This window comes from Gymnoscopelus braueri (assembly GCF_963280865.1).
Source record: "Gymnoscopelus braueri genome assembly, chromosome: 12".
Classification (NCBI taxonomy): Eukaryota; Metazoa; Chordata; class Actinopteri; order Myctophiformes; family Myctophidae; genus Gymnoscopelus; species Gymnoscopelus braueri.
Window position 1 is genome coordinate 42,787,307 of NC_137614.1, and position 27,497 is coordinate 42,814,803.

Below are 27,497 nucleotides of genomic sequence, written 5' to 3' on the forward strand. Positions count from 1 at the left end.
GATGATTATTAAAACAAACACTCTGAAAATGCACGCAGCCCACCCGTCTGACCACTGAAAAGTGGTCAGATGATGGGTGGGTCGCCAATGCTTTCAAGATTTTCAAGTGGAGCCTCTGTTCTGGGATACAGACAGAACTCATGGACAGACGGACGGACAGACTGACAGACAGGCTTATAAAATAGCCTCAGCAAGGCTGACATTTTCAAACTAAAACTTGTGGCATGAAGTCACCTTTTTAACCCATTAAGACCGCGAACGCATCTGTGTAACCACTTAAAACCATTATTTTATACTTTGGGCTGTTCAAAAATAGCAGATCTACAATCTCATAGCGCTATGAGCTTGTAGATCTGCTATTTTTGAAAAATCTTGAAAATGTGTGCAAATCTTTGAATTATATATTGTTTTAAAGCAAACATTTGTAACTCAAATATTTGCTTCTGGGGGGTCCCTAGAAGAAAATATTTTGAGATGGGGGGGTCCGCGGCCAAAGAGAAATCATTTTGGGGGTCCTTGACACCAAAAGGTTTGAGAACCACTGATATTATAGCAACATATGTTTGTTTTATTGTTTATTGTTGAAATGTTATATAAACTGTTAGGATTTAGAAGACATTTTGTAGATTTGAGTAAAAAATGTTCGCTTTAAAAATAATATTCAAAGATTTGCACACATTTTCACAATGTTTTAAAAAATTGCAGATCTACAAGCTCGTAGCGCGGAGCTTGTAGATCTGCTATTTTTGAATAGCCAAAGACATCTAAAAATGACACAGATGCGTTCCCGGTCTTCATGGGTTAAATATTCATCACATTTATCTTTGCCGATAATAAGTCTGATAAAGCACAGCCAAGCGGGCAGTGTGTCTCTACATGGAACATGCACGGCTTCACAATTAAAGATAACTCAGCATAGCAAAGCGAGCCTGTATGATAATAACCGAACGGACAGAATGATGGAAATGGTTATTTAATGAGCGTCTCACCGGCATATGGAGCGTCTGTCAGCTCTGGGGAGCTCCATGTTGTTACAGTGCCCATTAAGCGAAGCCCATTTCTCCCCCGTGTCGCAGCAGGCCGTCAGCAGCTCCTTTGCAGACGCTGTAATATAGGAGGAACACACACACGCACACACGCACACACACACACACACACACACACACACACACATAGATCAAACAAACACTCCACATCTCTAACAGTTAGCATTTCGGTAGACCTGCGTGACGTGAGAATAGTGCAACAACGTTGAGGATTGAAACTTCAGAATGTACATTTTGGGGCCTAGCGGGTCCGGGAACTTAAGGCTCTAATGAAGTCTGACGGCGCATCGCGGATTCGAGTCCCGATCCCAACCATCTTTTTTTTTTGGGGGGGCTTTTTCTGCCTTTATAGTAAGTAGACTGACAGGAAATGGGGAGAGAGAGATGGGGGGGGGTGACACGCAGCAAAGGTCGTCGGGATCTGAAGTCGAACCCGCAACCAGTGTTGCCAGATCCTATGAGAGAAACAAGCAACCAGGTCTAGGAAAACCAGCCCAAAAGAAGCGACTATGGGCCACATGAGCACTTTAACGTATACTGCACATCAGCAGTGTTGGAAAGTAACTAAAGTAATATGTAACTTAAAGTAATATTATTACTTTTTTCCAGTAACTAGTAAAGTAACTAATTACTTTTGGCAGGGAGTAATAAGTAAAGTAACTATATTACTTTTTAAACAAGTAATATGTAATAAGTAATATATTACAGAATCAGAATCAGAATCAGAATCAGAATCATTATATTATATTATATTACTATGTTTTAGTAACTTTTCCAACACAGTGTTGGAAAGTAATGTTTTAGTAACTTTTCCAACACAGTGTTGGAAAGTAATGTTTTAGTAACTTTTCCAACACAGTGTTGGAAAGTAACAATAAAGTAATATGTAACTTAAAGTAATATATTACTTTTTTCCAGTAACTAGTAAAGTAACTAATTACTTTTGGCAGGGAGTAATAAGTAAAGTAACTATATTACTTTTTAAACAAGTAATATGTAATAAGTAATATATTACTATGTTTTAGTAACTTTTCCAACACTGTACATCAGCTATTTGAAAATAGCAGATCTACAAGCTCACAACGCGTCGCAATGCGACACGTTGTGAGCTTGTAGATCGGCTATTTTCAAATAAAATCTTGCGGGGAAATTATAATTAGCAGATCTGGCAACCCTGCCCGCAACGCGCCCAGACGGTTACACCAACCGCGCGGGGCCGATCCCAACGGTCTTTGCTCCATGTCTCTCCCCACCTCTCTCTCTCTCCCTGTTTCCTGTCCATCTCCACTGTAAACTATAAATAAAGGCAAGAAAAGCCCAAAATAATAAACTGTACATTTTGGGTGAATATACCCCTGTTCAATAGTTCAACGGAACAAATGGTGTTTTTCTTTCACAAGGCTGCCTGCTTCGCCTGGGTCTGCTCACTTATTTTCTTCACTGGCAAGGAGAACTATGCTAACTGGACTCTATGTACAGTAATAGGCCCAGAATTGATCCAAGCTTATCCTGGCAAAGCGGACTGGAGGAGCAGAGGAAACGGCAACACGTTGTCACTTTCGTTTTTTTTTCTTCCCCCCCCTCCAGACCACGGAGAACAGAGAGAGCATCTGATTTAGAGCAAAAATGTGTTTAGGTTACTTAATTCATCACATGACTTCAACAACACGACGGCGCATTCTGGATTTAATTTGTGCGTTCTGCACTAAAGCGCCGTAGCAGACAGAACTCATGACTCGGCGCTGGTGTCCTCCCCACAGTCACAACCTGAAGTTTAATATTGCTGTGTGCACCATGATTTAACACACATTAGTTCCATGGTCCATGGTGTGTGCTTCACTATAGGTATGATGTGAGCGCTGAATCACACAGTCCAATCGTATAACTTGAGAATTTGCACAACAACAAAAAAAACAGCAAACAAAACAATCACCCCCAAAAAAAAGCTTATTATTTAAAATATTTTAGATTATTTCTTGTGTTTACCATGCCAGGCTTTACTTGGTATTTCAGTGTTGATATTGATATACAACTGTGTTGTATTCGACTGTGTTTGGCCTTTCTGTAGGCACCTTCAAATCGACAGACGTAAAAAGAAAAAAAGGAGAGAAAGGTTGATTGGAAACCTTTTGGAAAGCATCTATTTGTCCAGACTGTGGCGCTTGATTAAAATGAAGTGCTGGCTGAACCCGGCATCGTGTCTGGAGGCGCTGCGGAGCCAGAACGAGGTGCCAAATGGAAATATCTCCCCGACTCCAGATGGATAAAGTTCAACAACACACACGACTTCTGAGAACTTCCACCCCGAAGAAATTAACCCATTAAGACCGGGAACGCATCTGTGTGTCATTTTCAAGATTTCTTTGGCTATTCAAAAAATAGCAGATATACAAGCTCATAGCGCGGCACCGAGTGCCGCGCTATGAGCTTGTAGATCTGCTATTTTTGAAAAATCGTGAAAATGTGTGCAAATCTTTGAATATATATATATATATTTTTAAGGCAAATATTTGTAACTCAAATCTTTGCTTCTGGGGGATTCTACAAATGTCTTCTAAATCCTACAGTTAAAAAAAAAAACGTATGTTGCTATAATCAGCGGTTCTCAAACTTTTTCATGTCAAGGACCTCCAAAATTACAAGTAAAATTATACCCCCATCTGAAAATATGTTGTTCCAGGGACCCCCAGAAGGAAAGATTTGAGTTAAATATGTTTGCTTTAAAACAATATATATTCAAATATTTGCACAAATGTTCAAGATTAAAAAAAAATAGCAGATCTATCGGTGCCGCGCTATGAGCTTGTATATCTGCTATTTTTTAATAGCCAAAGAAATCTAAAATGACACAGATGCATTCCCGGTCTTAACAGGTTAAGAGAGTTTCTGAGGTCAGTGTGGCATTTTTAAAACTCGTGTGATTTACGCCTCTTTTTACTTTCTGTTTGAATGAACCCTGCTGAGTGTTGACAGACTCAACGACTACACAATGCAGAGGAAGCGCCCGCTCAGAGGAGAGACGAGCGAGTGAGAGCGAGTAATTTATAGGTTTGGAAATGAGAAGATTTGAAGTGACTGTTTGATGCATAAATATCCGTCCCGCAGTCTAACGAGCTGTCTTTGAACCTGAGAGAATGCGGTGTTATTATAAGGCAGAGAACGGCATGATTCATCGTCGTTCTTTTACATTACGTCCCATTCATTTTCTCTCCCAAGGTGGAATTGACTCAAACGTGTCTGTCCAGATGGTACGATTGTATATCGTCTCTGTCCTGTGGAAACCTCATATCTCCGTATTTTTACTTTTTGTGTTTTTTTCGTAAATTAACACCCTACTTCAGTGGTTTTCAACCTTTTTCGACCCCTAAATTGATATACCGTATTTTCCGCACTATAAGGCGCATCTGAGTATAAGGCGCACCTTCAATAAATGTATTATTTTCATATATAGGGCGCCTTATAGTGCGGAAAATACGGTACATTTGGCCGCGGACCCCCATCTGAGAAAAATGTTGTGCCAGGGACCGCGTTTCGAGCTTGTAGATCAGCTACTTTTGCTACTTTCGAATTTGAATCCTGAAAAGTAACAGTTTTGGACATATGAGGTTTCCACCCGACAGAGGCGATTTATGACATAGTTTAAAATTCAGTCAAAGGCTATTTCCACGGAGGGAGATTTAGCGCATTAAGTGAAAACCATGCCTGAAATTGAGATTGAGTTACACTGAGATGGCTATACCGTCCGTAGACGAAAACAATGATAAAGTGTCCCAACTGAACACATCTCCCCCCCCCCCCCCCCCCCCCAGGCACCCTACCTCCTCCTCCCTCCATCTATTCACAGACCTTCTAATTAAGGCAAAGCCAGCAAAACTCATTTCTGTGCAGTAATTAGCTGGGCGGATTTATCTCACTTGCGAGGCTGGTTGTGTGTGTCGCTGTGTGTGTGTGTGTCGCTGTGTGTGTGTGTGTGTGTGTGTGTGTGTGTGTGTGCGTGTGCGTGTGCGTGTGCGTGTGCGTGTGCGTGTGCGTGTGCGTGTGCGTGTGTGTGTGTGTGTGCGTGTGTGTGTGTGTGTGTGTGGAAGAGTGGAAGGGGGGGAGGGGCGTACAGTAGAGCCCAAACTACAGATTTGTGGCTCCGACGCCCAATGAATTCTAATCAATTAAAGATTTGATTAAAGTTTCTCAAAAATAGACAATTCTAAAATTGTCGGTCTACACAAGCTCACAACGTGTCGCTCATGTGAGCTTATAGATCTGCTATTTTAGAAAATGTTCGAAAACTTCTGAAAACTTTTGAAAACTTGCCCAGACTGCCCAAAAATATGCCCCAAACATGCCCAAAAATAGGGATGGCAGCTAGCAGGTTGCAAGTGGCAAAACATTGGTTGGGGGGGGACACATCAGCTGCATAATTGCCGACACCTTTCTTTTTTTCTACACCTGTCATTACATCTGTCCATCAGACTAAAGCACCAAACCCTCCAGACAGGCTTTCGGCTATACTCTCGCCCCCCCGTCCAAAGTGACGGTGACATCACCCTCCTCTGTGTGAGACTAAAGTATTAGATGAAGGAGAGAAAGGGCCGACTCTGGACATGTCTGGGCCCCGCCGTCGTGTCATAAATCACCAGGCTGCCACCAGTGGTGGAAGGAAACTAAGTACTAAGTACTTAAGTACTGTACTTAAGTACAATTTGTACTTTACTTGAGTATTTCCAATTTCCAATACTTTTACTTCTACTCCACTACCATCTCAGAGGCAAATATTGTACTTTTACTCCACTACATTTATTTGAAAACTTTAGTTACTAGTTACTTTTCAGATATAAATTATTGTATTATTAAACATACATTAACCACTTTAGCCCTATTTTATACATAGGCTATTTGAAAATAGCCGATCTACAAGCTCACAACGCGTCGCATCGCGACGCGTTGTGAGCTTGCTATTTTCAAATATTTTAGAGCTGCTATTTCAAATATTTAGTACTTTTACTTTTGGTACTTTAAGTACATGTTGATGCCAATACCTTTGTACTTTTACTCAAGTACATTTTTAATTCTGGACTTTTACTTGTAACAGAGTATTTCTATATTGCAGTATTGGTACTTTTACTTTAAGTAAAGAATTTGAGTACTTTTTCCACCACTGGCTGCCGCCTGGCTGGTCTTCTCCCCGCTAATTGAGCCTCATGTTTCTCATTCCCTCTCTGTGGACACGAAGCAGTGTTGCCAGATTTTGCGAGAGAAATAATCAACCAGGTCTATGAAAACAAGCCCAGAAGAAGCGACTATTAAAGTCACATGACTATAAACCCATATAATTTACATCGGCTAGTTCACAGCACCTCGTAGATCTGCTATTTTAAACAAAACAAAAATATTTTTAAAAACACAAATCTTGTATAGGGGTCCTTGCCACAAAATATTTTCAGATGGCCGTCTAGGGACAAATACATATTAATTTGGGGGTCCTTGACATGAAAAACTACTGGTTTAAACAACATTAGGAATGAAGCCCAAATAAGCAACTACACTTTAAAAACAAGCCCAAAAAAAGCAACCCGCAACTACCAATATTTACAAGCAACTTTACAGAAAAACAAGCCCAAAGTCGCTTATAATAAGCGGACATGGCAACGCTGACATCAAGCAGGAGGGCCGTACTGTACAGGAGGGCCGCTGATACGATATGTACTCACAGACTGTGAAATGTGGAAAACACGTGGCGAGAGGCGAAAGGTGCCTATGTCCACCCATGCTCAAAACATGTGTCTTGTGTTGCATGGCTACGTCAAGGGTGACTGATTTAAATGGAAATATGGCAGAAAATAGCCTATTACTGTATAGCTGGTTGCGCGACACGTGCGCGCAGCCAAGTATCAAGGGTTAGAATGATGTCAAAGGTATGAAAACATGTGGATATGGAGAGAGTGAGAGAGAGAGAGACAGACAGACAGACAGACAGACAGACAGACAGACAGACAGACAGACAGACAGACAGACAGACAGACAGACACATAGAGAGACACAGAGAGAGACAGAGAGAGACAGAGAGAGATAACATGTTGTGTTGTGTTGTGTTGTGTTGTGTTGTGTTGTGTTGTGTTGTGTTGTGTTGTGTTGTGTTGTGTGTAGTGTGTAGTGTGTAGTGTGTTGTGTTGTGTTGTGTTGTGTTGTGTTGTGTTGTGTTGTGTTGTGTTGCGTTGTGTGTTGTGTGTTGTGTGTTGTGTGTTGTGTGTTGTGTGTTGTGTTGTGTGTTGTGTGTTGTGTGTTGTGTGTTGTGTGTTGTGTGTTGTGTGTTGTGTTGTGTGTTGTGTGTTGTGTATTGCGTTGCGTTGCGTGTTGTGTGTTGTGTTGTGTTGTGTTGTGTGTTGTGTTGTGTTGTGTTGTGTTGTGTTGTGTTGTGTTGTGTTGTGTTGTGTTGTGTTGTGTTGTGTTGTGTGTTGTGTTGTGTTGTGTTGTGTTGTGAATTTACAATTCAAGGATTTAGCGGACGCTCTTATCCAGAGCGACTTAACAATAAGCAAGGTACTCACATACATAGAATGCAGAGAGGCAGTGTATAGATGACAGGTCAACCAAGAGCCTATAGCATCAGGCATAATGTTGTGTGCATGCATCAGGATGCACAGCATGGGGGCTGGCAGTCACAGCTCTATTCATGCAGTACCTGCTGAGAGACGGTATGGTGCATGGTCTCCAGCACAACCACCGCTGTATCCAACAGCTGCTGCTTCTGACATAACAACCAAGACCAGCCTCTCTCTCATCCAATCACCCAATGGCTGACTGTATTTCCAGATCCAGCCAGCTGTATCGCCTTACGAAAAAAGACACAGTAGTATTGACAGCTATATCCTACTAATTACCATTTAACCCATTGATACCTGGAACGCATCTGTGTCACTTTTAGATTTCTTTAGGCTATTCAAAAATAGCAGATATACAAGCTCATAGCGCGGCACCGAGTGCCGCGCTACGAGCTTGTATATCTGCTATTTTTGAAAAATCGTGAAAATATTTTTTTTATATTTTTTTCCGAAAAATTGTTAGGATTTAGATTTTTTTAGACGCAGCCTCAGGTCTTAATGGGTTAAAGCCAGAAGCAGATGGACATGATGTCGAGCCACCGCCGTGAACCCGTGACTCATGAGGTTAGCAGTTATTTGAAAGGGAGCGCTGCAGGCTTAGCGCTTCAGCCTTTGATGGTCTCACACAAAAACCTCCGAACCCATTACACCTCCCTGTGGTTGGATAACCAGCATGACGCACCAAGAGAGAGGCCACTGACGGCCCCTTAGAGTAGTAGCGTACAGTAGCCTAAGCCTACCACCATGCACTGACGGCCCCTTAAGAGTAGTAGCGTACAGTAGCCTAAACCTACCACCATGCACTGACGGCCCCTTAAGAGTAGCGTACAGTAGCCTAACTGAAGGCTCCGTAGGCCAATGCTGTAGTGTACTGCACGGCAGTGGTTCTTAACCCATTAAGACCTGAGGCGATTCTTAAAAAAAATCTAAATCCTAACAGTTTTTTGAAAAAAAATCAAAAAAAAAAAATCAAGATTTTTCAAAAATAGCAGATCTACAAGCTCGTAGCGCGGCACTCGGTGCCGCGCTATGAGCTTGTAGATCTGCTATTTTTGAATAGCCAAAGACATCTAAAGTGACACAGATGCGTTCCAGGTATCAATGGGTTAAGGTGACTCTCCACCAAACAGACTACTTCAGACTACTTCAGACTGCAACAGACGGGTAGTCTGTTGGAAAAAGTTGCCATTTTAGTTCAGCATAAGCAGTCGGCCGATGCTTGTTTTCCTGTAAAGTTGCTTGTAAATATTCCTAGTTGCTGGTTGCTTTTGTTTGGGCTTGTTTCTGAAGTGTAGTTGCCTATGTGGGCTTGCTTTCAAGATTCTTTTTGCAAAAGCCAGCTCGGACAAAACCTTTACCCCCCCCCCCCCCTCTTCCCTACCTACCAGTTCTACCTGTCGGCCCAAAGACTGAACATGCTCGGTTTCTCATGGTCGGGTCGGGATAGAGGTCCGGACCCGACTTGAACGATGCTATCCGACAACAAGTTGTCGGCAGCAGACGCTTTCCAACGCCTCCCGCCACCGAGTTGGGACTAAATCGGTCACTTTAGATTTCTTTGGCTATTCAAAAATAGCAGATATACAAGCTCATAGCGCGGCACCGAGTGCCGCGCTATGAGCTTGTAGATCTGCTATTTCTGAAAAATCTTGAATTTTTTTTTATAGATTTTTTTCAAAATGTTTAGATATTTTTAGAAAACATTTTTAACACATAATAAAACCGTGGGCTGCCAGAATAATCTAGAACGCAGATCTGCGTCCTAATGTTTAATTTGGTTAATAGACGATCACGCTGTTTTATTTACATTCCGAGGTTAAGTTTCGTTTTCCACTCACCTCCGCTTCACCCGGAAGCAATTTCAGCGATTTCCGTTTCCGGTTTTAGCTTAACCCATTGATACCTGGAACGCATCTGTGTCACTTTAGATGTCTTTGGCTATTCAAAAATAGCAGATATACAAGCTCATAGCGCGGCACCGAGTGCCGCGCTATGAGCTTGTAGATCTGCTATTTTTGAAAAAACTCTTGAAAAAAAAATCTTGAAAGAAAATGTTTTACTTTTTTTTTTTTCAAAATGTTTCAAAATTTCAAAACTTTCAAAAAACCTCAGGTCTTAATGGGTTAAAAAATGCGCTCTTTAGGCCAAAACACATATTTTTTCACACGGTATAAAAAACGAACGGAGAGCTCCACTTCTATTTTCTTTAGTCTGGGTGACGAACAGTCATCGTCGTCGTGTATCACATCGTATTTAAGCCCGATCAGCGATTGTCGAAAACGTCACATCCGGTTATGACGTATTGACTGTTTGAGCCTGTTTGGGGGGGGGGGGCGAGCGAGTCAGCGAGTGATCGAGGTGTCAATTTGCTGCTCTCTGCTGGTCGATCTGTCGTATGTGTTTAAAACCGCAGACAGACAAACTTAAATGAATTTAAATTTAAAAAAAAAAATTTAAAAAAAAAATTAAACGCTGGCAAGGGTACATTATGAATAAACTCTGGCAGTCAATGTGTTAAGAATCGCCTCAGGTCTTAATGGGTTAAAGTGGGGTCCAGAGACCCTCAGGGTTCCCTGGGGGGGGGGGGGGGGGGGCGTTCCAAATGGACCCTTAACACGGCAGCAAGTGGTCAGATGCGATGGTGGGCCGCGAATGCTTTCAAGATTTTCAAGTGGGCCCTGATCCAGAACCCGCTTAAATTACCGTATTTATACAATGGCTGTAATTAAGGATAGCCTGATACGTACACGATGCAGAGCCTCCTCCCAATGTGGCCAATGTCTGCAGAGACAGAACAGTAACCTTGCCAGTATTTTCGTTGGCATTCCTGCCACCTGCAAACCTCTCACCACCAACCTATGCACGCACGCACGCACGCACGCACGCACGCACGCACGCATGCAAGCACGCTAGCACGCTAGCACAATACTTTTGAGGACATCAACATTTTAAAGGACGGTGATTTTTTTAGGGACATTTTTTTTACTGTAGGCCTTGTCGTGGAATTCTGATCAATCATGCAATCGATAAGGCACACAGGAGTCGAGACAATGTTCTAGGTGGAGGTGGTTATGCTTTATGTACATGATATCATGGTCAGACGTAGGCTACATTAACACTCATGTCAGTGGTACGCAGTGGTGGAAAGTAACTAAGTACTATTTACTTAAGTACTGTACTTAAGTACAATTTTGAGGTATTTGTACTTTACTTGAGTATTTCCAATTTCCAATACTTTTACTTCTACTCCACTACATCTCAGAGGCAAATATTGTACTTTTACTCCACTACAATTATTTGAAAACTTTAGTTACTAGTTACATTTCAGATATAAATTATTATATTATTAAACATACATTAACCACTTTAGCCCTATTTTATACATAGGCTATTTGAAAATAGACGATCTACAAGCTCACAACGCGTCGCATCGCGACGCGTTGTGAGCTTTAGATCTGCTATTTTCAAATATTTAGTACTTTTACTTTTGGTACTTTAAGTACATTTTGATGCCAATACTTTTGTACTTTTACTCAAGTAAATTTTTTATTCTGGACTTTTACTAACAGAGTATTTCTATATTGCAGTATTGGTACTTTTACTTAAGTAAAGAATTTGAGTACTTTTTCCACCACTGGTGGTACGGTAGTTCTGCCTGGAGCACAGGGCAGAGATCATAGTTATACTGTATCTGCTTCAAGGACAAAACTGAACCATAACAAGATAGGCTGTACCAAAACAATAGCTATTAGGCCTAGTGGAGACATCTAGGCTCTTACAAGCTGACAAATATCATAATGTATTATAGAAGTATTATAAGGGATGGTATAATATAAAGGTTAGATATAAGCAGCCATATAACTTCTTCCTCAGCCTATGAAGCTGAAAATAAACGACCTGCAAGCTCGTAACACGTCGAGATCTGCTATTTTCGGTGCATGACACAGGTGCACGACTGAGTAGAAATCAGGAATAACTCTACACAGTGTATAACCCCAACCCCGGAACCTTTTTGTTGTTGTTTTAACCATAAAGCCACCATTTCTATTGTGAGGGCCAGGAAAATTGTCCTCACAACGTCTTCACAATACTTCTGAAATTCTACTATACTTGTATATGGACAGTATAGCAACACGTACGCACATGCACACACACGCACACGCACGCACACACACACACACACACACAGAGAATCATGTGCGTGTACCGCGTACCTATTACAGTTATATATTATGCTGCATACTCTCATCAAGCGAGCCTGTTCGCTACAGTGTTTGCCTACATGTAGTAAATTGGTTCAATGTATTTCCCTGCACACCCTTACCAAAATACCCTCCAAAAGCCCTGTAATTTGACCATGGAGCCATTTCCTGTTGCTTTATTATGTCTAATATATTCCAAGCTGCATGCGCAGCACCGCCAGAGTGCAGGAAATTCTATAATTCCTCGGGCCGGGCAAATCCATCCAAAGACAGAGTTTTTTTTTTTGTTGGGGACCAGGTGGGGAAACGTATTCCTTATGAAACTATGTTGTCTGAGCGGTCAAGTTTCAAGCTGCTCTCGGGAAAAAAATCCTTCATTAGAGGTGACTTATATTGTACTTTATAAATCATATAAACAAGGGTTTTTCGGCTGTACATTATTACAGCAGTGGTTCTCAGACGTTTTGGATTTCAATGATCCTCAGTTTGATATGCATTAGGCTGTACACCAATCTACACCGGAAAATCCCCAGTGTTAACCCATTAATACCTGGAACGCATCTGTGTCACTTTAGGCTATTCAAAAATAGCAGATATACAAGCTCATAGCGCGGCACCGAGTGCCGCGCTACGAGCTTGTAGATCTGCTATTTTTGAAAAATCGTGAAAAAAATTTTTTTACATTTTTTTCCGAAAAACTGTTAGGATTTAGAAAATGTTTAAGGTCTTAATGGGTTAATGTAACCCTGAGAGTTACAGATATATAGACCCTGGTGGTCCCCGGGCCCGACGTTGAGAACAAGTACATTAGAGGGGGTCGTGGTGTAGCCTCATTTTTTTTTCTTTCTTTTTTTTCCAGCATGCAGCAAAGGCCGCCGGGAATCGGGACTCGAACCCCGCGACACGCTGTCAGGCTACGTTGAGCCTAGGTGCCTGGACCGCTACGCCCAGCGGTTCGGGCCTACTTTGTCGTACAGCGGTTTATATTGTAAAATGTCTCAACAAATGTCTTCCTTTTTCTGAAAAACTATTGTTGCTATATCAGTGGTGCTCAGACTTTTCCTCGTCATGGACCCCCAAAAATTATATGTTTTTTGGCCGTGGACCCACATCAAAAAATGTTGTTCCAGGGACCCCCCAGAAGCAAAGATTTGAGTTAAAAATGTTGTTTAAAAAAAAGATATGTATTCAAAGTAGGGGTGTGCCGATAATTAAAACTAATTTCACGAAACGATACGATATGATTTTGGGCACACAACTTCGATACGATTTCGATACGATACGATACGCACTTTTTTATTATGAAAATATATGGGGGAGAAAAAAAGCAAATGCAAACAAATATTTCTGTTTTTGCATTATTCAGACATGCAAACTTGTAGCTTTTCAGCTTCCACTAGCCGTTTTGAATCCAAATAGGGCAATAGTGTGACACCTGACCCGAAAAAAAACAACATGTTGTCACCCTTTTCACCTCGGGGCTGTTTGCATGCCTGATTATTATTATTGTACGATATATTTTTTTCCCAAAACGATACATATCGTCACGAAAACGTATCGCGATATATCGCGGGACGATATATCAGCACACCCCTAATTCAAAGATTTGCACAAACATGCAAGATTTTTCAAAATTAGCAGATCTGCAAGCTCGTAGATGAGCTTGTAGATCTAAGTATAAAAATAATGGTTATAGCTAAAAATCTAAAATGACACAGATGTGTTCCCGGATTGACCGGGTTAAAAACACACACATGTATCACTGGCTATTTAGCAGCTCTCTCTCTAGTGCCAGCTCTTGTTTGTGGACTGCGTGTTTTTTTCCAGCATCTGGAGCCCATGGGTTTATATTTATAAGCGCGGGTGACATGTGCATCGTTTGGTGGTCATCTGTAAGCACATGTTGCTGGAACCAGATAGATAGATAGATAGATAGCGGCCTGGAAATTCCTCCCAAAAAAAATAACGACCTGGAAGGCACCCCAGATTAACCCAATAAGACCTGAAGCCGGTTCTAGAAATGTCTTCTAAAATCCCAACAGTATTCTGGAAAACGTATGTTTCTATATCAGTGGTGCTCAAACTTTTTCATGCCAAGGACCCCCAAAATGATATGTATTTGACCGCGGACCCCCATCTCAAAATAATTTGTTCCAGGGACCCCCCAGAAGCAAAGATTTGAGTTAAAAACGTTCGCTTTAAAAGAATATATATATTCTTAGAGTTGCACACGTTTTCACGATTTTTCATAAATAGCAGATCTACAAGCTCGTAGCGCGGCACTCGGTGCCGCGCTATGAGCTTGTATATCTGCTATTTTTAAATAGTCATGCGTTCCAGGTCTTAATGGGTTATAAGCAGGAGTCGAGCCACCTCTGTCAAAAAACGAATCCTCACAGCAACAGTATACCCGGCACGAATCCTGAGTGTTTATTTAACCCTGAGAGGGTCAAAACGGACCCACGCGGGTCCGTTTTCGTTTTTTTTACACCCCTCTGACATTTTTCAGTGAAGGCAGGAACATCAACATGTCCGGAATTCGCGCTTCCTTTTCATCCCCAGGAAAATTATATATCTCCTCCTGAAAAGCAGCATGTCGTGACAGTGCTGGTGATTAAAAAAAGTACAGTCATTCCGCGGCCGACCTCACCTCAGGTTCCCCAGATGATTTCTATACACGCTCTTAGAGACGTTTACCGTAACCTTGACGTGGTGGTGAAATGTTATGAAATATTTCAATACACTGTTTCTCAAGGTCATGGGGGTCTCAATCATCAGGGGTCCACTCCAAATAGACCCCTTTTTGTTGATTGATATTAACAGTTTGCAAAAAAAATACAGAGGTACAGTTTTTACAATAATACTAAAAGGATAACACAAAAAGCCCTGAGGGCTTGTTTCCATTGTGGTCCTGTGTATTCAATTCATCAAGACATATTTACAGAATAACAGTGGGGGGGGGGGTCATTTAGTTTGGCAAGCTAGAAGACTTGTCTAGGTCGAGTTGCAAATAGCAGACAGGTGCTCTTTCATGGTGGTTTTGAAGGAGGGTAAGTAAGGAGTCACACGTTTTGGATGGCTGGTGGTGGGGCATCGCACATTTTGGTGGCATAATAGTAGAATGAACTCATCCCCATGTTTGTGCCGAATCTGGGGGGAATGAGATCTGGTGGAGCTCCCTCTGGTGTAAGCAGCGTGTAACGGGTCTGTAACTCTGAGAGAGTACAGATGGAACCAATATTTGGATAGAATTTAGTTGTTTCACTTCATATGTGTGGTCAATTAATCATGACAGAGCCTATTTAAAAATAAAAATTCAGAGAACCGGCAGGGGCGGCCAATCACACGCATGTATCCGAATAAGTCAACCTATTTTGGGCATGGCCATCTCAAAAGTCCCGTTGCGTCATGGCTGTCCCCCCCGCCCCACCCCCACCACACACACACACACACACACACACACACACACACACACACACACAGGGAGAGAGGGGGAGAGAGAGGGAGGGTGGGAGAGAGAGAATAGTCAGCCAAACAGCGAGAGAGAATTTTCGCTGACGGACAGACAGAGACAGAGAGACAGAGAGGGAGAGAGAGAGAGAGAGGAAGAGAGGGAGGGAGGGAAAGACAAAATAAGCGAGCCCTCGCTTATTTTTGCGCGGACGTAATTTGTTTGTCATTGTGGTGAATGTTGTGTGTGCTGCTGATGTTTGTTGTGTGAAGCTTAATGTCAGAGTGTTTGTGTTGGAGCGCCTCAGTGCGGCTGCAGAGTTCATGTGCAACATCTTGCATGCGTGGCTGTGGCTTCACAGTTTTCCTTCGCCGTGTCTGTAGGTCACGGCCTGGAGACCCCAGGGGGGGGGGCGACGACCCTCTAAATTTTTTTTATCCCATGATTTTGTACCCCCAAACGACATTTTCTTTGGGGGGGTTAGGGGGGAGTACTAGAATTCTGCCCGCATAGCGGGCAGAACTTCTAGTAATATACAAATCAGTACATCAGCTCTACATGAGTTTAATGGAAGGTTGAGATAAAGTAAGAGAATGGAATAAGGGTAACCGTGTGATAGGAATATATCAGTGGTTCTCATTCTCAACCTTTTTCTGAACTCTGGACCACTCGCATATTTCAGTTAAATAAAGCCTGGGCTTGATATAATTTGTTGCACGTAGTAGTGTGCAACCAATTAAATCAAGCCCTTAACAGTCATTATGTAATTTCTATATTTTTCTCCCACACCACGCCTATTCATTCAATAGTATTGAAAAACTGAATTTTATTTATGTAATTACATGTAAAACATTTTCCCATAGCATAGTCATTTTAACCAATTTATCCATTTATACAAGGCTATTCAAGCTGACAGCGCCAGTCACTTGGTGCCGTGCTGCGAGACGTACATCTGCTATTTTTTTAAATGTTCGAAGAATATTGCAAATGAAAAAACATTAGAAAACATTTAGAATATGTTTTAAATAAATCTTCTTTGGCGAGTAATCAATTGGCATGACGACTACATTGTGGAGAAAAAGGGGTAAAAAAGAAAAGAAAAAACAAACACAAATCTTCTCTTATGGGGGTCCCTGCTGGCACAAAACATATTCAGATGGGGGTCCACGCCGCGACCAAATATATATATCAATTTGGGGGTCCTTGACTTGAAAAAGTTTGAGAAGCATTGCGTTACATCGATTCCTCCTTGGAAGTTCATGAGGGGAGCGGGGGGGGGAGGGGGGGGAGCGTGTGAAGGTGGGGGGGGGTGGTACAACCTCAGCTCAGCTGCAGTGATTACTGGGGAGGATTGGGAGCTCCCAGAATCCTCGTGGGAGACCCTGGGTAATCACAGCGGCGCTCATGAGGGAGCAGCGAGTAGCGTCTGGCAATCAGGCCACAACAGTGGTCTCATTCATCACCATGGTGGAGCATTGTGCTGCACTCAGCACAGGTACAGGCTCCCCCCTAGAAACACTACACCGTGGTCCAGGCCAGCCAGCCTCACAAAGTCTAAACAACCCACCCTATACTAAGACTACTGCTACTCCCCATCCCCCCATTCCCCTTCATGGCACACACACACACACACACACACGCGCGCGCACGCACACGCACACGCACACACACACATCTTCTTTTTTTTTTTTTTTTTTTTTTTATATTATTACTATGTTCACTATTTTCTTAAAATAGGGCTTAAATGGTTACTTCATAATGTCTTTTTTACCACCAAATGTATCTTTTGGGTCTTGAGATGGGAACCCCTGCTCTACAATTTACAATTTATGCATTTAGCAAACGCTCTTAATCCAGAGTGATTTGCAGTAAGCAAGGTAAACACGAGGTAATACATCAAATGCATTGAGATAGTAATCTATAGGATCATAGGTAAACCAAGAACCTATCATCAGTCTAAACAGTATGATATAAAAAGAATAACTAATCTGTACATTGAAACTACATACAAACTATAGGATGCCAGGTCAACAAATGAACCTGGCATCTGTCTATACATAACATGGTATCTAAATTACATTTTAACCTTTGCATCAGCCTGCAAGGTTGTCGAGGCTACAGCAAGTGCTACAGCAAGTGCTTGCCGTAGTCTTCAGATTACGGCGGAAGATTGGCAGTGAGTCTGACTTTGCAGTTCTAACTGCATTGGGGGAGTTCGTTCCACAGTTTTTGGGAGCCAGAATGGAGAAGAGTCTGGGACGTGTGGAGTGTTGTCCTGGATGTTTTAGGGTGTGTGTTCTCTTGAGAACACACACGAGAGGGGGGGGGGTGTATCGACTGAAAGGAAATAAGTTTACCTTGGGCATTGCTTCAAGGCAAAGTGCCCCCACTATGTTTGGTGAGAAGTAACCGCTGTGTTCTTTATATAATGCATGCTCTCTCCTTTCCTCTGCAAATGACTCTCTGCCTGCTCTGCTAAAAGCCTTGATAACAGCCTCTGCTCAAGGGCCTTATCGGCTGCCTGAGAGAGACTCATCCTGCCAGTACTTAAACATGTCACCGTTCTGGAAATCCTCCCTCAGCCCGAGTGACCTTCACCACTGAACCCTAGCAGGACTCCAGGGACTACAAGACAGGAGCCACTAGACTGGCTGCAGTGGGGGAAGAAGTACTCGGATTTTAAAGTAGCAATACTACATTTTCGTCTGTGCGCCGGTGGGCGGTTTGTTTGTCCCAATACTTGTACAGCACTTTGATCAGCTTCTGTTGTTTTAAATGTGCTTTATAAATAAAGTTTGATTTGATTTGATTTGAATATAAAAATACTCTGTCTCTGTTATGAGTAAAAGTGCTGTGTTAAAAGAATTACTTGAGTGAAAGTACAAAAGTATTGTCATGAGGAGTAAAAGAAGAGTACACATTTAAAGTACTCAATTTGTTTTAAAAAATTCAAACGATTTTTGAAAATAGAAGATCTAGATGTCACATTGCGTTCAGCGATGTGAGCTTAGATCGACTATTTTCGAATAGACAAAGTATCAACTATGGTTTAATTGGTTAATGTACATTTTGTAATAATAATCTAATAAAGTAACTAATAACTAAAGTTTTCAATTAATTATAGTGCAGTAACAAGTACAATATTTGCCTCTGAGATGTTGTGGAGGAGTTGTACTGTTACTCAAGTACATTTGGAATTCCGGACTTTTACTTGTAACAGAGTATTTCTACATTGCAGTATTGATACTTTTACTTACATGAGTACTTTTTTCCACCACTGGTACTTAGTTACTTTCCACCACTAGACTGTCTGCGCCCATCTCCATGCACCAGGAGACACAGATTATTGAGACAGCCACTTTGTAGGGGGGGCAGAAAAAGAAGCGCAGCGTGAGGGTTTCTTTAACTCGATTTCTTTCAGTTCAAGTCTACCGTGAAGTTATAATTTACAGCTATGACAATACCACAATGCTCCGATTCCCAGCGGGGGAACAATACATGGCTAAGCGTGGGTGTGTAGAATCATGGGCGTTCACACAATACAACATTGTAGCTACAATTGACCTTGGCCAAGCACCGTGTCTGCTCCTTCACAACATGTGCCAGAGAGAGGCGAACAATAAGAAACATTTTGGTCCTACACTCCTTTAGTACTATAGAACAGTGGTTCTCAAACTGTTTTATGTCAAAGGATGTATATGGCATCCATCGTGGTGCATCCGGCTTTGTCGAGCGTCTACACAAACGAACACAATTGGCCCGTGTTCGGGGGGGGAGGGAAGCCGGGCGGGGAGGGTGATAATGGTCATTGTTGGCAGGTGAGTTAGTACGACAGCAATGACAACACAGAAATGTGTGCGGGGAGGAATCAATTGGCATAACGACTAAATTGGGGAGAAAAAGGGGTAAAAATGCAATAATTGGCTACTCTAAATAAAATTAAAAAAAAAGGATGTATATGGCCGTGGACCCCCATCTGAAAATGTGTTGTGCCAGGGACCCCCAGTAGAGAAGTTAATGTTAAAAAACATTCAAAATAATTCAAGTGATGTGCTGTGAGCTTGTAGGGGGTCCCCAGCAAAAAGAGTTTACAGTTTAACCACTATTTCAAATAACCTGAAACGCAACACGCTTTGAATAGCTTGTAAGATCTATTTGAACTGTTTATGAACTTTTCTGACAATGCCATGTACAAAATAGGTTGCTCTTATGGGGGTCCCTAGCACCAAAATGTTTTGAAACGTGTGTGTGTGTGTGTGTGTGTGGGGGGGGGGGGGGCTCTGTACTAGTTTATTTTCTGTTTTTGTGTTATTGTGGGGAAAGCTTTCGCAGTAAAATAGCAGATCGACAAGCTCACAACCCTAAAGCTTTCCCCACAATACGGAGGCTGGGGTTTAAGTGGTTAATAATATATATACGTATCAATTCGGGGGGTCCTTGACATGAGAAATGCTTGAGAACCACTGGTCTAGAATCATGCTATGGAATGGAGCGGGCAGGTACCTCTCTCTCTCTGTTGTCCACTCCCATACACACACACACACACACACACATCTTATAGACACATACATACTAGACATTCCTATGGAGGCCAGGTGCTGAAAAGAAAGAAAAATCCCAAACAGGTCTCAACAACAGTCATACTATAGTAAAAAGCAGGTTAAGAACCCTAGCATCCCCTATTCTGGGTCGAACATTCTGCGGAAATAGCTGTGATCTTGTAGATCAGTAATTTTTTGGCCGAGGAGATTTGGTGGAGAGGGAAAGACAAGAGGACCTAGTATCGTGCCCTGGGGGACCCCAGTCAACTAAGTGCATAACCCATTAAGACCGGGTAAAGCATCTGTGTAATTTTTTTTTTCTTTTGGCTATTAAAAAATAGCAGATATACAAGTTCATAGCGCAGCACCGAGTGCCGCGCTATGAACTTGTAGATCTGCTATTTTTTTTAAATGTTTTTAAAATTTGTGCAAATCTTTGAATATATATATATATATAATTATTTTTTTATTTTTTTACTAAAATTAAAAAATCGAAATATTTTTCAAAAAACTGTTAGGATTTAGAAGACATTTGTAGAATCGGCCTCAGGTCTTAATGGGTTAAGTGGTTATCTAGCCATGGGTTGGGGGAAGCGCAAACATATTACCTTCTAATCAATCTGGGAACCCATTCGGTCATTTCTTTTGTTTTTACCTCTGGGGGACACCACCTCCTTTTTTGTGTAGAAACAGGAACTTTGGCTACACTACATGTTTAAGGCAGTGGTGCTGACAGATCACCCTCTAATAAGTACAAAGCCGTACAATATTGACCCAGTTTATTCCGCATATCAGATCCACTGTGGATGAAATGACATCAATCACAATTTCATCCACGGGCTCACAAGGTTCCAGCTTTTACACAATACAACTTGCAGTCACACTGATTACACTGTGCCATAAAGCCCAAGAAATATACTGTTGAAATATTAACCCATTAAGACCGGCAACGCATCAGTGTCATTTTAAGATTTCAAAAATAGCAGATCTACAAGCTCATAGCGCGGCACCGAGTGCCGCGCTATGAGCTTGTAGATCTGCTATTTTCGAAAAATCGTGAAAGTTTGTGCAAATATTTGAATATATATATTTTTTTAATTAACATTTGTAACTCAAATCTTTGCTTCCAGGGAAGCAGGTTTTTCTTTTTTAAACGTATGCTTTTTTGGGGTGCTCAAACTTTTTCATGTCAAGGACCCCCAAAATGTATTTGGCTGCGGACCCCCATCTCAAAATATGTTGTTCCAGAGACCCCCCAGAAGCAAAGATTTGAGTTACAAATGTTACAAATGTTTGAATATAATATTCAAAGATTTGCACACATTTTCAGGATTTCTTTTTTTTTTATAGCAGATCTATAAGCTTGAGCTTGTAGATCTGCTATTTTTGAATAGCCCAAAGAAATCTAAAAATGACACAGAGATGCGTTCCCGGTTTGAACGGGTTAATTATGCTATGCTATTGTATCCGTAACTCATCCGACTTGAATTCACGGGGCTCGTTTGATTGGTTCCTGACTCGGCGCAGATTGATTTCGCCAGCAGGAAGGCAGGAAGCCCGTATTCTTCATCGTTCATCATCAAGATTATCGTCGCTGTCGTCGGGCAGAAACCTTGTATCTCCGAATTTCAACTTCTTATGTTTTTTTTCGTCAATCAAGGCCTTATTTCATCATGCAAGAGAGTCTCACCAAAAGTAGTGAGAATACTAGCTAGTTTCACTACTCTAAAATGTTTTTAAAATAATAGTACAAAAGGCAGTGGCGTAAAGAAACTAAGTACATTTACTCAATTTTGAGGTACTTTTACTTTACTGGGGTATTTCCAATGGTCAATACTTTAACTTCTACTTCACTACATCTCAGAGGCAAAATATTGTACTTTTATTCCACTACAATCATTTGAAAACTTTAGTTACTAGTTACTTTGCAGATATAAATTATTAGGTTATAAAACATACATTAACCACTTTAGCCCTACTTTAAACCTAGGCTATTTGAAAATAGCCGATCTACAAGATTGTAGATCTGCTATTTTCAAACATTTTAGTACTTTTACCTTTGGTACTTTTAAGTACATTTTGATACCAATATTTTTGTACTTTTACTCAAGTCCATTTTTGATTACGGACTGTTACTTGTAACACAGTACTTCCACATTGCAGTATTGATACTTTTACTTGAGTAAAACATTTGAGTACTTTTTCCACCACTGACAAAAGGGACGGTTTTCAACATACAAGCTTTCCACCCGACAGCGACAATATGATTTATCAATATATTCAAACACCACTAACGCCACCCGAAATTCCTCTTGATCTATGACCACCATCCAAATCCCACTCTGTGGAGTCAGACATGGTGGGTTGTTTTTTATTTTTTTATATTTTTTTCCGACCTCATACTTTCTCACACGTTGTAATTCATCTCCCAGGCATCCGTGTAATCTCATCATTATCTGTTTTCAATCTCAGCACTTGGATATGGATTGGTTTATGGTTTATGCCTGGCAGGGGAGCTGACAACTCCAACCAAACATGCTGATACTCAGATATGAGGTTCTTGCCGGTACGGTACGCTATACACACACAGTCAAATCCCCTCAGAGTTCCATTAACCCATTGATACCTGGAACGCATCTGTGTCATTTTTTGATTTGAGCTAAAAAGCATTATTTTACACTTTGGCTATTCAAAAATAGCAGATATACAAGCTCATAGCGAGGCACCGAGTGCCGCGCTACGAGCTTGCATATCTTCTATTTTTGAAAAATCGTGAAAATGTGTGCAAATTGAATATATATATTATTTTTAAGCGAACATTTTTAACTCAAATCTTTGCTTCTGGGGGGTCCCTGGAACAAAATATTTTGAGATGGGGGTCGGCGGCCAAATACATATCCTTTTGGGTGTCCTTGACCTGAAAAAGTTTGAGCACCACGGATATAGAAACATACGTTTTTCAGAAAACTGTTGGGATTTAGAAGACATTTGTAGAATCGGCTTCAGGTCTTAATGGGTTAACTCTGAGAGTGACCCGGCCGGGCCGCGAGGGTCCATTTGTAGACTTCAACCGCATGAACCCATAGCGTCCCTGTTCCCAGGCGTTGTCATAATATAATAGGCAATCATTCTGCAAAAACAGGCGAACTTTCAGCCATAATAGCATTGAGCGTGTAAATCGGCTATTTTCACGAGTTGATAAAAACTCGCCTTTGGGGGGGGTTCAGGGGGTTTCTAGCTATCACATAGCATCACAATCATTTTAACCACTTTATCCATTTATACGTTGGTTATTCAAAAGTAGCAGCTCTACAAGCTCACAGCGTGTCACTTTGAGCACACAGCTATTTTTGAAAATATTTGAAAAACGATCGAAAATGTTCTCTTCTGGGGGGTCCCTGGCACAATTTTTTTCCAGATGAGGGGCCGTGGCCAAATACATTTTGGGGGTCCTTGACACAAAAAAGTATTTTCTATCAATTACACACCCCATGAAGCCTTGAATTCATGGAGATTTTTGTGTTTTTAAGCCAATAATTTGATGACTCCGCCGGTCATCAAATTAGTGGCTTAGGAATGCGACAAAAACAAAAAAATCTCTATGAATTCAAGGCTTCATGCGGTGTATAATTGATAGAAAATACGTTGTGAACTACTCCTTTCATCATTCTTCTAGGTGTTATAACAGAGTAATAACGCATCCAGCTACTGACTTCATCCTTTGTGCAATCACAAGTGTGAGTAAGGCAGAGAAGTGCTTTCTAAGGAACACAGGCTTTCCATGAATCATTGTTTTTCCTGGACCAGAGCCAGCTTGTACGGAGTGATTATGATTTCTTCAGCCCGAGCGCAGGAAGTGAAAGACGAAGGAAGGAAAGTATAGTTATTAGCTATAATACAGAGGCACCCGGCATCTGTCATCACTGCACTATGAGCCATCATCATACAGTGATGACTTTACAGGTTTTTGAAGGCCGCTGAAATTGATTTCTTCTATAATGAAATAGCTTTCAACGCATCCATAAAATGCTGTCAATTAATATTAGAATATATCGAGAAATAAATGTGAATAAAGGCGTATTTGTGTCATTTTACGTTAATTAACATCAGACACATATTTCACATACATTTAGACTATATTTTCCTAAATTGCTTTCTTTTTCTTAAAGAGGTGGTGCCATGGTTTTGCACTTTTTCTGTTTTTCATGTGTCTATGAGGTTGATAGAACTTCATTAAGCCCCCTGGTGGTGTTTTTATGGTGTTTTATGTCTTCTCTGACTATTTTGAGTTTCTACCTGGAGGCTGAAACCTTGAGGGTCAAACGTGCCAATAGAGAAACAGCGCTTTAGTGACATAGTAAAAACATACCCTCCCCCTCATTATCATAACACAACAGGTGTGGGCATGAGGAGGAGGAGGGACTAGGACAGGTGGGTGGTGCTAAGGTGGTGGAGGAGGTGCTAAGGTGAGAACCAGGTATACTTAATGAACTGGAGGCGTGTCCACATAAAAACATAATTTTAACAATTTCTGTACACTTTTTTGAAAAAAATCTTCCTCCTAGTATAACCATAATACCTGATGATTATGTTTTAGGGGGGGGGGGGGAATCACTGAAAATCACGGCACCCCGTCTTTAATATCTCTATGTTTACGATTGCTCCACATTCATTAAAACATTACATAATTGACCTGAAATCTTCTTGTGTCAATGTTGGTTATAACTATGAAAGGCAGCACTTGAAAGGAACTGTTGTGCCAGCCTGCCAGGCATATATTTGCTGTGATCGGTTGTGATCACTGATCTTCTAATACAGTGGTTCTCCAAGTGTTTGGAAGATTGTGAATCATATTGCCATTTTTTTACCCAGATCTTCTCTTCTGGGGGTCCCTTGCACAAAACATTTTCAGATGGGGTGGGGGGGTCCGTGGTCATATACATATCAATTTGGGGGTCCTTGACACGAAAAAGTCTGAGAACCACTGCTCTAATAAACCTGAACAGGACTATTGCAACAAAACTAAAAAAGAAAGAACCATCAACTTACGCTCCGACGTGTCTGCCTCCCTGTGCGGGGACCGGTAGTTGAGCAGGGTCTGGGCTTGTCTCCTCGGCTGATCCTCCTCCTCCTCTCCAACCCTATTGACCGGAGGAGCTCTGGTGGGACTGAACTGAACCGACGGGTGAGAGGAGGAAGAAGAAGAAGAAGAAGAACCGCGCACGACGTCGTCGTCTTCGCCGCCCGGACGTCCGCCTCCGCCCTCCATCGGGGCGGAGGACCCCTTCTCTGGCCCCTTCTTCTCGCCTTGAGAAGAGGAGCGGGAGGAGGAGGAGGAGCCGCCACCGTGAGCTGCTCTGCCGGCATGGCTGCTGCTCCACTGACCGTCTCTCTGTCTGTGGTGGTGGTGGTGACCGCCGCCACCGGCGTGTCTCCCACGCGCCGCCTGACTTATGTCCTTCAGAGAGTTCTGCAGCGCTCGGTCCAGCTCGGCGGGCTGGCGTCTGACGGGCCTATCGGCGGCTTCCTGCGGAGGAGGCCGCGGGTGCTCCTCGTCTGTAGAGCCTCTCTGCGCTAGGGCTGTCAAACGATGACAAATTTACAGTTGACGATTAATTGTCACACAGATAATAGCGATTTATAATTGTGTGTTTGGCCATTGAACATTGGAACATATGAATACAACTTACATTTTTTGTTAGGTTTTTAGGCTTAATAATCACACATTGCAAAGGGCATTCATGACAAATAACTTAGTAGCTGATCTACAAGCTTACAACGCGTCACAAAGTGACGCGTTGTAAGCTTGTAGATCTGCTATTTCTGCTATTTTTTTATATTTGAAAATGTGAGAACATTTTTCAACATGACGATTATGCAAAGATATTGCGATTATCTCAAATAATGACGATTAGGCGATTATGTAATAATCGTGACAGGCCTACTCTGCGTGCTGGTGGTCGTTGCTGCCGCTGTCGTCGTCGTCAACGGCGTCGACGACGTTTCCTCCTCCTCCGCAGCAGTGTGAGTGATGGTTTGGTCAGATCGGTCACGGCGGTCCCCGGAGCCCCTCCATCTCGCTTGAGCGTGGCTTCCTTGTCTCTCTCGGAGTTCCTGTCTCCTGTCCTCGTGGACGCCGGAGGAGGAGGAGGAGGAAGCGGAGCTCGACGTCACGTGATCCGCCGGTGGCGGCGGTACGGCGGTGGGTTCCGGGAACCGGGAGGCCCTCGGGAGGTCCTGATGTCGAGTGGATGACGTCGGCTCCGCCGCCAGCGTGTTGTAGTCGTAATCCCCCGTGCCCGCGTTGGGCGGATCCGGCTTATACAACGGCAACGTGTTGCCAAACGCCAACTTGGAGAACGGGCCCGGAGGAGGCGGAGGAGGGGGGTTCGGCTGTCTGCCGTTGTCGAGCGGGCGGCTCACGTCTCTCCCCGGGTGGTTGTTGTTGTGGTGGTGGTTGTCGTCCGTGGCGGCGGTGGTGGTCGACGCGGGTCTCTTGGCGCCGCGCTGCTGCGTGTGGCAGCCGGGGACGGGCGAACACATCAGGCGCCCGCCGTCGTTGGGACAGTGACACACCTGGCAGGCGTCCATCTGGAAGGAGTGGCCCGCCTCGTACTTCTTGTTGCCGTGCGCGCAGCCCACGCGCTTGCACTGCTGGCACCCGTCGGGCGGGCTCGCCACGTCGATGCAGTTGGCCGGGATCTCGGGGCACGGGATGAAGCGGCAGCTTATCTTGCCGCCGCCGCGAGGACACGAGCACTCGGTGCTGCCGAAGTCCACGAAGTAAGACTTGCCCTCCGGGACCTTCCCCGCCTGGAAGCCCGTGGAGAGGCAGTCGTAGTACTGGTAGCCCTCGCACATGCACCCCCGTCGGACGCACGTGGGGCAGCAGGCGCCGCGGTTCAAGACCTCCTCGATGCAGTGCTGCAGGACGGGGCAGTCCACGTCTACGCACGACTGCGCGCCGCAGGTGTCCAGACACAGTATCGTCCAACATAGACACAATAATGTCAACTTCTGACGGTGCATTTTTGCACAAGCAAGTAATACTGATGATGTAACAATTTTAAGTTGAATGTTGAATGACGGCTGCTCCTCTTCAGACGTCTGGATTTTTTGGGGATTTGGAGTTTCTTCACTGGCCTCTTTCAACCTGTGAAAGCACAAACAAAGATATACAATTACATTTAAATACAGACGAGGGTGCATTATGATGAGTAATAATTTTAAAGCCTTTATCATCTACAGTACCACCTAATGCATGTGTACATGCCTTCTCCTTTGCCATATATAGCTAGAAGGAGCACGTCACGCATTTGGCCAAAGGTAAGACTAGTTAGGGAGGGAAGATTATAGACATTATTCTGTCTGGTGGTAAAAAAAAACAGGAGCGCTTTTCGGGACATACTGTACTTTGCCACAGAATCCCCCAGTTTGAATGCATAACTGGAAGATGACAACGTATCAAAGATAGTGATTTACTGTTTGGGAGGATAGCACACAGTTTGGTAGAAAATAGTGTGTTGCTTCTCCAGAATGTGTAGCAGATGTGTGGATGCCATGCTGCATGCAAGGCATCTGAATCCACTCAGCAACAGGATTCATGTCTGCCTACAGTATGGTAGCTGCTGGAATAATAATAAACCCATTCCAGCTGCAAC

The 27,497-nt window shown here is 42.7% G+C and overlaps 1 protein-coding gene across 1 annotated transcript in view; it reads right to left on the reverse strand.

Annotated features, from left to right (window-relative positions):
* Positions 1–27,497, reverse strand: part of LOC308096134 (fibulin-2-like) — a 91,106-nt gene that overhangs the window by 58,740 nt on the left and 4,869 nt on the right. The window contains exons 2-4 of the mRNA XM_080443431.1: positions 25,782–26,989; positions 24,886–25,416; positions 990–1,104 (exon numbers count right to left, since the gene is read on the reverse strand). Of these exons, the coding sequence (XP_080299557.1) occupies positions 990–1,104; positions 24,886–25,416; positions 25,782–26,865 (1,730 nt within the window). The 5' untranslated portion in view covers positions 26,866–26,989. The remainder of the gene's footprint in view (positions 1–989; positions 1,105–24,885; positions 25,417–25,781; positions 26,990–27,497) is intronic.